This window comes from Trichechus manatus, unplaced genomic scaffold (assembly GCF_000243295.1).
Source record: "Trichechus manatus latirostris isolate Lorelei unplaced genomic scaffold, TriManLat1.0 scaffold00097, whole genome shotgun sequence".
Taxonomy (NCBI): domain Eukaryota; kingdom Metazoa; phylum Chordata; class Mammalia; order Sirenia; family Trichechidae; genus Trichechus; species Trichechus manatus.
In genome coordinates this window covers 9809314-9821614 of record NW_004444033.1, presented here as the reverse complement: position 1 = coordinate 9821614, position 12301 = coordinate 9809314, and the positions used below count along the sequence as shown (strand labels likewise).

The 12301-nt window shown below is 44.9% G+C and overlaps 1 protein-coding gene across 1 annotated transcript in view; it reads left to right on the top strand.

Annotated features, from left to right (window-relative positions):
* The window catches only part of LOC101361030 (solute carrier family 23 member 1-like), a 65268-nt gene that overhangs the window by 31697 nt on the left and 21270 nt on the right, over window positions 1-12301 (top strand). Inside the window, exon 4 of the mRNA XM_012557364.2 lies at window positions 5939-6098. Coding sequence (XP_012412818.2) covers window positions 5939-6098 — 160 coding nt within the window. The remainder of the gene's footprint in view (window positions 1-5938; window positions 6099-12301) is intronic.

The window sequence follows — 12301 nt, the reverse complement described above, 5'->3', positions numbered from 1 at the left end:
AAGTTTTCTGTCAGCAGTTCTTCAATGATCCTCTCTGTGTTTTCTGTTTTCTCCCCCTGTTCTGGAACTCCGATCACTCACAGATTTTTGCTTTTGATTGTATCCCGCATAATTCTCAGAGTTTCTTCATTTTTCTTTGTAGTTCTTTTTTCTGATTTTTCCTCAGAGTGTATCCAAGTGTTTTTCTTCAATTTTGCTGATCCTGTCTTCCATTGTTTCAAACCTGCTCCTCAGCTCTTCTATGACACTGTCCATTTCTCAAATCCTATTGGTTATCTTTTAGATTTCTAATTGTTGTTTTTGTATGATTTCAAGTTGTGAATTTATTTTGGCATTTTGTTCCTGTTTCATTTTCCTGAATTCTTCCATTTTTTGTTTGTATTTTCCATGAATCTGTCTGCCTTTTCTATGAATTTGTCTATTTTTCCTTGTTTTTGTCTGCTTTTTGCTTCATCTCTTGGATAGCTCTGAAATTAGTGATTTGAATTCTGTATCAGATAGTTCTAGTGCCTTTTCTTCTACTGGAAAGTCATCTGGTGTTTTATTTTGGATGCCTACTGGAACCATCCTGTCTTGTTTTTTAATATGTTTTGATATTGTCTGCTGTCTTCAGGAAATTCAGTATTTTCCTCCTTTATTGATTGTAGATTTGTTTGTTTCATCCTGCTTTTTTGTTTTATTTGGTTATGTCTGAGCAGGCCGGCTGTGCATTCTTTGTTGTTTTCTCATCTGTGGGCATGATACATTTCACCTCCTTGTCCAAAGGGCAGGGTCAGTCACTCAGCTATGGTGCAGGGCAGGTCAAACTGAAGGACAGTTGCTGGGATGGGTTGTTTGTGGCACCTACTAGTGCTGACAGAGACGGCCAGGAATTAGTGCAGGGCAGGTTCTGGTATGCCATGCCTGGGCTGCTTGGGGGTGTGATGTTCAGTGCACAGTGCAAGTAGGCAGGAAGGAGACAGGAGATTGTGATGTGTGGAGCTAAGATGGGTATTGGAAAGAGGAGAGAGAGGAGAGAGAAACAGGAGCCAAAAACAAACAAAGAACAATAACAAAAAAGAGTGCTAAGGGAACTTGCCATTGGAGTGGAGAGATGAGAAACCAAGAAATGGAAAAATAAAAAAGAGAAAAAAGAAAAAGGGTAAAAGAAAAAAATAATACTAAAAATTAGAAAAAAAGAAAGAAAGAAAAGGAAAGCCCCCAGGAATCCCACCAGCGCAGCTGCAAAGACTGGGGAAGTGGCCCCCAGGCTGTGAAGTACAGCCTGGCTAGAAGAGATAGAGGTGTCACACAGCTCCAGGTATTCAGAAGACAGGAAGTGAAGGTAAGAATAGAAAGACAAGAAACTGAGAAATGAAGAAATACAAAAAGGAAAAAAGAGAGAAAAGAAAAATAAAACAGAGAGAAATGCCTACAGGGATCCCACCATGCAGCTGCACAGACTGGGGAAGTAGCTCCCAAGCTGCGCAGTACAGCCCAGCTGGAAGGGGCTCCCAAGCTGAGAAAAGAAAAAGAAAACAAACAAAACAAAACAGAACAAATCAAAACAAAACAAACAAAAACCCTGGGGAATCTACCACCGTGGTGGCATGGTCTGGGAAGCAGTTCCACAATCGAGTGGCATTTCACAGCTTTTCAAGAAGAAGTAAAGATAGCACACAGAGCCAGGTATTTGAGAGAAACAAGGGGGAGGTGGTAAGAGGTATGGCAGAAACCAAAAGAAATGGAAAAAGGTAACACTAGCAACAAACAAATGGCACCCAGGGAGCCAGCCAATGTGGGCAGGTGGAATCCAAGCAGCACAGGGCTGAAGCCAGTGCCCCCTGGCCAAGAGACTGGCCTTGAGAAGCAGAGGAGGCCAAGTGAGGTGGGCGGTGGGAAAGTGCATATTGCTGGTTACTGGTTTTTCTGTCTCCTCCTGGAAGCTCCATGAACTGCTGTCCTGTACTCCCTGTTCGCAGATCTCCAACAGGAGTCCAAAATGGCGAATTTGTGCTGCGTTAGCTGAAAGGGGACCTCCAGTCTAATTCTCCTCACACTCTGTTCTCTGTCAGTTTCTTATTCCATTTGGTGCTTGGCTGATTTCTTTATCTTTTCTTTTGATGCTTAGGGTTCCAGGATTGATGGCTGTCTCTGTTTGACTTAGTTTTTAAGGTCTTTGCTGTGGAGGGACAGTGTGGTGCTTCTGTCTATAGTGCCATGTTGCCCGGAAGTCTCTATATGTAACTCTGAATTTTAACTCCATCACCACAATTATTTATGACTTTTGTCTGGTGATTTCTTTTTCTGGGATGTTTTCAATTGATATGTTTCTCTGGGAGTAGCTCCAGTGTAGAACGAGGACTCCAACTGCATCCAGAGGTTTGATGCTGGCTTGCAGACAGATTTGCCTGAGTCCATCCTGGTCCCTTGGTCCGTTTCATTCACTGTCTTCCTGTTGGCCAAACTCTTCCCTTCTCTAGCCCTGCACCTGTCCCTGATGCTGCAGCAAGGCCAAGTCCACCACAAGGGGTGTGCAGCTACCTTGCCCCTGTCCCTGTTCACAGTGAGGTCCCCAGATGCTCCACTGGAGCACTGGCTGGAGCAGGAATGGTGGGGGCTGTGAGGGATAAAGAAGTGAGCCAGTGATTAGCCACGTCAGAGTGGGGAAGAGGATGGGGTGTCCAAAAGAGGGTAGCTGGTGCTTTTGCTTCCTCTGGGTTTCAGTTGAGTAGTTTTCTGCAGAAAGTCCCTAGGTAGTGCAAATGATTTGTGCTCAGCTACTAAACCAAACCCCAGTTTGTCAGTTTGTTGTACTGTGGGGGTCTGCTTGTTGCTGGAAGCTATGCCACCGGTATTCAAATACCAGCAGGGTCACCCATGGCAGATACGTTTCAGCTGAGCTTCCAGACTAAGACAGACTAGGAAGAAGGACCTGGTGGTATACTTCTGAAAAGAATTAGCCAGTGAAACCCTTAGGAATGGCAGCAGAACATTGTCTGATATAGTGCAGGAAGATGAGCTCCTCAGGTTGGAAGGCACTCAAAAGATGACTGGGAGAAGAGCTGCCTCTTCAAAGTAGAGTCAACCTTAATGACATGATTGGAGTCAAGCTTTTGGGACCTTCATTTGCTAATGTGGCACTACTCAAAATGAGAAGAGACAGCTGTAAACATCCATTAATAATTGGAACGTGGAATGTACAAAGTATGAATCTAGGAAAATTGGAAATCATCAAAAATGAAATGGAATGCATAAACATTGATATCTGAGGCATTAGTGAGCTGAAATGGACTGGTATTGGCCATTTTGAATCAGATAATCATATGGTCTACTATGCCGGGAATGACAACTTGAAGAGGAATGGTGTTGCATTTATCATCAGAAAGAACATTTCAAGATCTATCCTGAAGTACAATGCTATCAGTGATAGGATAATATCCATATGCCTACAAGGAAGACCAGTTAATATGACTATTACTCAAATTTATGCACCAACCACTAAGGTCAAAGATGAAGAAATGGAAGATTCTTACCAACTTCCGCAGTCTGAAATTGATCGAACATGCAATCAGGACGCACTGATAATTACTGGTGATTGGAATGCAAAATTTGGAAACAAAGAAGAAGGATTGGTAGTTGGAAAATATGGCCTTGGTGATAGAAATGATGCCAGAGATCACATTATAATTTTGCAAGACCAACAACTTCTTCATTGCAAATACCTTTTTTCAACAACATAAATAGCAACTATACACGTGAACCTTGCCAGATGGAACACACAGGAATCAAATTGACTACATCTGTGGAAAGAGACGATGGAAGAGCTAATCATTAGTCAGAACAAGGCCATGGGCTCACTGCAGAACAGACCGTCAATTGCTCATATGCAAGTTCTAGTTGAAACTGAAGAAAATTAGAACAGAACAAAACACTGCCCTGTTCTGAGCCATCCTTACAATTGTTGCTATGTTTGGGCCCATTGTTACAGCCACTGTGTCAATCCATCTCATTGAGAGTCTTCCTCTTTTTAGCTAACCCTCTACTTTACCAAATATGATGTCCTTCACCAGGGACTGGTCCCTCCTGATAAGATGTCCAAAGTAAGTCATGATGTCTCGCCACCCTCATTTCTAAGGAGCATTCTGTATATCGCAGGAAATACATCTTAATAGCTCTTTTTCTTAAAAAAAATTTCTAATAGAATTAAGTGTACAGTTCAGTGGCATTAGGTACATTCACAGTGTTGTGTAACCATCACCGTTATCCGTTTCCAGAACGTTTTCATCATCTCAAACAGAAACTGTGCCCAGTAGGCAATCCCTCCCAATACTCCCATCCTCTCAGCCCCTGGTAACTTCTTTTCTACTTTCTGTCTCTATCCATTTGCTTATTCTGGATATTTCACATAAGTGAAATCATATAATATTTGCTCTTCAGTGTCTAACTTCTTTCACTCAGCATAATGTTTTCAAGATTCATCCATGTTGTAGCATGTATCAGAACTTAATTCCTTTTTTATGGCTAAATAATATTCCATTGTATATGTGTACCACATTTTGTTTATTCATTCATCTGTTGGTGAGCACTTGGGTTGTTTCTACCTTTTGGCTATTATGAATAGTGCTATAATAAACACTGGTGTACAAGTGTCTGTTTGAGGGTCTGCTTTCAGTTCTCTTGGGTATATATACCTAAGAGTGGAATTGCTGGGTAATAGGGCAATTCTATGTTTAGCATACTTCTGTGTTTAACATTTAACAGAGTCCATTCTAATTTTTCTGGGGTGAAGCCCAGACATTGCTGATTCTATGTCCAGTCAGGGTACGAAGGCCATGAAAGCAGCAAATCTTTCATAAACTTGACACAGTAAAACTTGTGAAAGCCAGAACCTGTGTAAGGCAGGAACCTGTCAGAGAAGGAAAATTCACTGAGTGTTTATGAGGTAGGATTCTTAATAGAGAGTGATACGCAAGTGGTCTGCACCCTGTTGAAGGTGGAAAACTTATGAGACCTGGAAAAACCAGGCAGTCCTGTCGAGTTCCTGCTCTCACAGGTTTCTGTATATTCTTAACATGCAATGTGCTTAGTCATTCTGAAGACTAATCCTTTATGCTGTCTTTATGAAGTCCTGAGTTCTAAAGTACCCTCTAGTGTCATTAAGGAAAAATGCCTGGACTAGGCGGGCCATAGTGACAAATGCAGTCAAGATTCTGCTGTCCCTCTCTCCTAGCCCCCATATTCTGATGTCCAGAGTAGGCAGACTAGCTAAGCCTTCACAGCCTCTGACCCCCTAGTAAGAGAGGGTTGTTGGAGTTTGACTTATCAGGCTGTGTTTACCACAAGGGGAAAGCTGGTCAGGTAGGCACTGCTAGAATTTTCACAGAGGCTGGAGTGAGAGGGGCCTGGGCAGGGGGCTGCTCTGATGATTGACTGCAAACCTGCTCCGTCCGTGTGACAAGAAGAGCCCCGTAGTAGAGATCTGGGACTGCTGTCATTTTTAAAGACCCAAAGGAATCTGGCAGCCCAGATTTTGGGCCATGGACCTCTTCACAGCTGGGGAATAGTCGTAGGGGACATGAGATGGGGACCTGACTGTGTGTGAGTTGTGTTCCATCCCTGGGTCCGGGTGGGACTCTCTGGGGCTGGGGTAGAGGATCACACCCACCCAACGTGTTTGCTGAGGTCTGTGCTGTCTCCCAATTGGTTCCCAGCACCTGGCTCTCTCCTCCAGGACTGACGAGGGGTCTGGGTGTCTCCTCCCCCCACCTCTCCTGCCTATTCAACGTTGACAGGGTTCACGGGTCTGACCTGGAGCTTGGCAGGGGCTCTGTGCACACAGAGAACCGCAGGGGCCATGTGTTGTCTCTAAACCGAGTTAGGACTTGGGATCAGGGATGCCCCTTGGGTCTCGTTGGTGCCAGGGGACCACGTGGGTGACTGCATTCTCCCCTTCCAGGCTGCCCATTCTCCAGGGAGGGACGATGGCTTTCATAGCACCCTCCCTAGCCATGCTCTCGCTTCCTGCCTGGAAGTGCCCCGAGTGGATGATCAATGCTAGCCTGGTGAACACCAGCTCTCCCGAGTTCACTGAAGAGTGGCAGAAGAGGATCCGAGAGGTAACAGGGTGAGGGGGTGGGGAAGGGGTGGGGGTTCTCACCAGGGGCCCCTGAGTTATTTATTTGCTCAACAAGTGCTGTCCTCCTTGGCAGGCAAGTCCTGGGCTCTGAGAAACTTCTGTAGATCAGACAGGCCAGGAGCCTGCCCTCACGGAGCTAACATTCTAGTGTGTGTTGCTGGCAGAAACACTCCAATAAGTAGTTAGAAAAGGAAAGTTTAAGAGAGTGTTAAGTGCCATGAAGAAAACAAAACAGGGTGATAAGCAAGAGAGGGATTAGGGCCACTGGGGTGAAGGGGATGGAGCATGAGAATAGATTTACTCGGAAACACACTTGCACATTTCAAGAAGGAAGAGCTCAATGTCTCCCAGTCAGTCCAGGGAGGCAGGGAGGGCAGAGGTCAGTCCTCCTGTTTTACACTAATTCATCAGACATCGTCTGTTGAACTCCTGCTAGGGGCTAAGCATTGTGTTAAGTGCCAGGAATACAAAGGGGAATAAGTCAAGGCCAGATTTGAAAGATTCTCCAGTCTCTTAGAGAAGAGAGAGCGAGAGTGCGCTATCATGGTGGTAGTGGTGATGATGGTGATGATGTGATGGAAGCAGCAGTTACCAAGCACTTACAACTTTCCTGGCACTCTAAGAGTTCATAGACTCACATGCGCCATATTGACAAATGTCCATAGTGGTGGTCCATAGCTGCTGTCAAGTCAGCCCCTGACTCATGGTGACTCCATGCACCACAGAACAAAATGTTGCCTGGTTCTGCACCATCCCCATGATGGATTTCAGGTTGGACTGTTGTGATCCGCAGGATTCTCACTGACTGATTTTCAGAAGTAGGTCACCAAGCCTTTCTTCCTAGTTTATCTTAGTCTACAAGCTCTGCTGAAACCTGTTCAGCATCATAACAACATGCAAGTCTCCATTGATGAACATGTGGTGACTACACTTGAGGTGCACTGGCCAGGAATTGAACCTGTAGTAGGCTAGATTTAATAGAAAAACCATCGTGGAGGACCAGGCTGGCTCAGCGCCGGTACTGCCTGCTTAGTGTGCCCACTTTGGGTAGTTGTGCCTTGTGCTTATCTACTACGAAACTGGATCTTGCTGAGTTCAGTTGTATCATGGCGGAAAGGAATGATGGCCTTGAAGCAGCTCTGAAATTTGGCCATGCTTCAGGGTTTGCTTATCCAAATGATACAGAAGGATGTCAGCACACTCTGGTTTCCTGGCAGAGAGACCAGGAGCCATGCTGCCTCCAAAGGCTGCCATCCTCACCTGGCCTGGGCTGGGGGTGGTGCGCAGTTGTAGATGGTGCCGTAGGCAAGGGTGAGGGTAACCTGAGATCTTTAGGAAGCCCAACCTTCGCCCTCCAGCTTGACCTTCAACACCACGCCCAGAGAAGCACTGCCTGCAGGCTTGAGCTCTGCTGGGGAGCCCTCCTTGGGAGCAGAGGCAGCCTGACATGGCACTGTACCACGAGGAGGCTCCAGTACAATGAAAACTCACCAAAACTGGACCAAGGACATTCCTGAACTCAGGGCTGTGGACAGAGGCAGGATTGGTTCCGTAGGCTTCCCTGGGAGGCATGCTAACAAGCCTGAGACCACCAGGGCTCAGCCTGAAACCCTCCGTGGCCCATGCTCAGCATCCTCAGAGCCTCATTGCTGGGACAACTGTTACATGCCCTGTCTATGAAACACCAGGAAAGACTGAAGACGGAGGAAACACCACAGAAGATTCCCATTCCTACCTGTATTTGACTAAAGAGAAGGAACAGAGCCAACAAAACATCTAAATGCACAGCAACACTACTATATGTTCGCTAATACTGCTCTGGTTTTATTTATTTTTTCTCCCCTCCTTCCAAAGTTTGAATTTGAGCCTTTTAAAATAAACTTTTTATTCAAGTTTAAGAAACTTAATAGAAATTTATGGAAAAGAACACAACATAAGCTGAATTTACCCATCAGACCAAGAAACAGAACATGACCAGCACTCCAGAAGCTCCCACCTGTCTCCTTCCAGTCACCCCTCTACTAACCTCGATCCTGACTCCTAACACTATAGATTAGTTTTGCCTGTTACTGAACTTTATATATGGAACAACATAGTACATACTCTTTTGTGTCTGCCTGCTTTAGTTCAAAATAATTTTTGCAAGACTCTTTCATATTGGTATGTGTAGCGGTAGATCATCATTCATTCTCTTTGCTGAAGAGTGTTCCACTATATAACTGCAATTTATTTATCTATTCTGTGGTTACCCAAACTATGTGTTTAAGGGTGGTGTCTTAGTTATCTAGTGCTGCTATAACAGAAATACCACAAGTGGATGGCTTTAAACAAAGAGAAATTTATTCTTTCACAGTCTAGTAGGCTAAAAGTCCAAATTCAGGGCATCAGCTCCAAGGGAGGGCTTTGTCTCTGTTGGCTCTGGAGGACGGTCCTTGTCATCAATCTTCCTGTGGTCTAGGAGTTTCTCTGCTCAGGACCCTCAGGTCCAAAGGACACGCTCTGCTCCCGGCATTGCTTTCTTGGTGGTATGAGGTTCCTGTTCTCTGCTTGTGTCCCTTTCCTTTTATCTCTTATAAAATAAAAGGTGATGCAGGCCGCATCCCAGGGAAACTTCCTTTATATTGGATCAGGGATGTGACCTGAGTAAGAGTGTTAGATCCCCCACTAATCCTATTTAACATAATCTAATCTTGCCTCGTTAACCATAGGCAGAGATTAGGATTTACAACATATAGGAAAATTGTATCAATCACAAAATGGAGGACAACCACACAATACTGGGAATCATGGCCTAACTAAGTTGACAGATATCTTTGGGGGACACAATTCATTTCATGACATGGGTCTTCCTCTTTTTTGCCGACCCTCTACTTAACGAAGCACGATGTCCTTCTCCAGGTACTGGTCTCTCCTGATAATATGCCCAAAGTACATGAGATAAAATCTTGCCATCCTCGCCTCTAAGGAACATTCTGGCTGTACTTCCAAGACAGATTTGCCCATTCTTCTGACAGTTCATTCAAAATTCTTCACCAACACCATAATTCAAAGGCATCAATTCTTCTTTGGTCTTCTTTATTCATTGTCTAGCTTTCACGTGCATACGAGGTGATTGAAAATACCATGGCTTGGGTCAGGCACACCTTAGTCCTCAAAGTGACATCTTTGCTTTTTAACACTAAAGAGGTCTTTTGCATCAGATTTGCCCTATGCAATGTGTCATTTGATTTCTTGATTGATGCTTCCATGGGCATTGATTGTGGATCCAAGTAAAATGAAATCCTTAACAACTTCAATCCTTTCTCTGTTTAATCATGATGTTGCTTATTGGTTCAGTTATGAGGATTTTTGTTTTCATTATGTTGTGGCGTAATCCATACTGAAGGTAGTAGTCTTTGATCTTCATCAGTAAGTGCTTCAAGTCCTCTTCGCTTTCAGCAAACAAGGTTGAGTCATCTGCATATCGCAGGTTGTGAATAAGTTTCCCTCCAATCCTGACACCTCATTCTTCCTCATATAGTCCAGCTTCTCAGATTATTTGCTCAGTGTACAGACTGAATAAGTATGGTGAAAAGATACAATCTGACGCACACCTTTCCTGATTTTAAACCACGCAGCATCCCCTTGTTCTGTCGGAACAAATGCCTCTTGGTCTATGTACAGGTCCCTCATGAGCATAATTAAGGGTTCTGGAATTCCCATTCTTTGCAGTGTTATCCATAATTTGTTAAGATCCACACAGTCAAGTGCTTTTGCATAGTCAATAAAACATAGGTAAACACTTTCTGGTATTCTCTGCTTTCAGCCAGGATCCATCTGACATCAGCAATGATATCCCTCATTCTGAATTCTCTTCTGAATTCAGCTTGAATTTCTGGCAGTTCCCTGTCCACATACTTCCACTTCTATGACCAGCTCTAAAAAAAAAAAAAAAAAAAAAAAAAAAAAAAAATCCTACGACCTCCCATGGTCTGTACATGTCCAGTGTCAGTAACCTGCCTGCTCTGTGATGGGCCATGTGCCCTCAAGGTCTGTTCTCCCACCAAAGACAATTGTGCCCGTTGCTGTTGGCCATCTGGACAGTCCTGGACAACACAAGCAACTGCAGGAGGAGTTGGGGAGTGCACTTTCTGTGAGCCCGTGCACTCAGATTGTGGTCCAAGGTGTCATCTGGTGGACCCTAGTGACTACATTCAGAGCCATACTTTCCTCCTAAGGAGCATCAATACCAACAATGGTATTTGAGATTTGACTATAAAGTCCTGTTATCTGAAAGCTGTAATTTAAGTAGAGCCTTGTCAACTCACTTGCCAGACTCAGCAGCTACCCATTGGCTACAGCGCAAGAATCTATATAGGCATAAGGGGATTACTGCGGGTGTTTGCGTGTGCACCATCAGCCACGTCACACATAACTCAACCCACTGGCCGACTTAGACTTGCCTTGCTTCTTCCACCAGGTCCTTCTGTTGACTGGGCAGATTGCTAGCTGTACCAGTTCTGACCTTCCGTAAAGCTCCAACCAGTGCTTTTGAATTCAAAGACTCATACAATAGGGGCTCAAGTCTTTGTTGCTAGAGTTAGATTAGACTGTTAAGTAGTGTTCACCCCTGGGAGGAAGAGCTGCCACTTACTCCCAGACCCTCTGAACCCTCCTATGTAACTGCCTTTTCTGTTTCTGAATATAACCATTTCCCTTTAATCAGCAAACTTTGTTGATATGCCCTTTCTTAATTTTAATGCCTTTCTGACACCACACAGATACGATTGAGGTCTCTGATCTTAGAGTTATTTGGTGTCATTGAGTAGGGGCATAATCCCAACCAGCGCCCAGTAGCAGACTAGTTAGTTCATTGTCTTTCAATGGGAGAGCGGTAAGTAGCTGCCTTGGGTCACAGCTGCACCAAAAGCCCCCAGGCAATGCTGAAGTCCCCCCCAGAGTCAAGCCCCATCCAGCCTGGGCTCATCCCTGACACTTCCAGCAGCCAAAACCTTCTGCTGTTCTTCTCCCCTTTCAAAACCAGCCTTTTTGGGTGGGCCTGTACTTGAATACAATAGTCCAAAAGTGCACCCTGACACGGGTGTGCTCAACAGCCTCATCAAGGCTCTGTGACTCCTTTTTTATCTCAGGGTGGACCCAGAGTTAGCAAAGATTTTTAATCTTTAAAGGACTGTTGCATGTAGCTTCAGCCCAAAGTACACCCAAGAATTTCCTTTGTCAAGTGGTGAGTATGGATTTTCACCAGGCTGACTGGCCAGTCTCAGAGTGCCATGTGCCGAGCCACTTCTTCCAAGTCAGGGTGTCCTTCTTCCTCAGTGATGCCAATTCACATCATATCATCAGCAGAAGGAATCACAGCACATGTGTATGTGTGCGTGTGTGTGTTGTACTCCAACCCAAACCAAACTTATTGCCATAGAATCGATTCCGACTCATAGTGACCCTATAGGACAGAGTAGAACTCTCCCATAGGGTTTCCAAGGCTGTAATGTTTACAGAAGCAGACCGATAAATCTGGTGGGTTCAAACTGCCAATCTTTTGGTTAGCAGCAGAGTGCTTAACCACTGCACCACCAGGGCTCCTTTTAAGTTAGTAAACAAACGAACAAGAAAACAATCAAACTCATTGCTGTCAAGTTGATTCCAACTCATAGTGACCCTACAGGACAGAGTAGAACTGCCCCATAGGGTTTCCAAGGCTGTATGTTTACAGAAGCAGACTGCCACATCATGAGCAGCTGGTGGGTTCAAACTATGAGTTTTTGGTTAGCAGCTGAGCACTTAACCACTGTGCCACCAGGGAACCTATACCTGGCGTTGGTAAATCCAAAGGCGTTTGATTAAAACAGAGCAAGGAACAAGAAGCAGGGTTTCTAGATGCCAGGGGCAGGGTTTCCCCTTCACTCAGCCCTCCTGGGAAACTACACTTCCACACGCAAGAGTCTGTTGCCTTCATACTCCCTAGAAGGAAGGTTCTCCAGAAGTTGTCTTTCCTCCTTCCTGTGCCCTAATGAATGTCTGCCTCCAGCACTGGCACACCTCACAAGCCTTCCCTGCGTTCACAAGCAGCTGCGTTGTATTTCAGGGACATTGGCGAGATTTATGAAAAGTAATTTCTCTGGGGCCTGTACGGTATTCATAGTGAGAATGGATGTTTAAGGTATGGGTCGTGCTGTGCCCCTG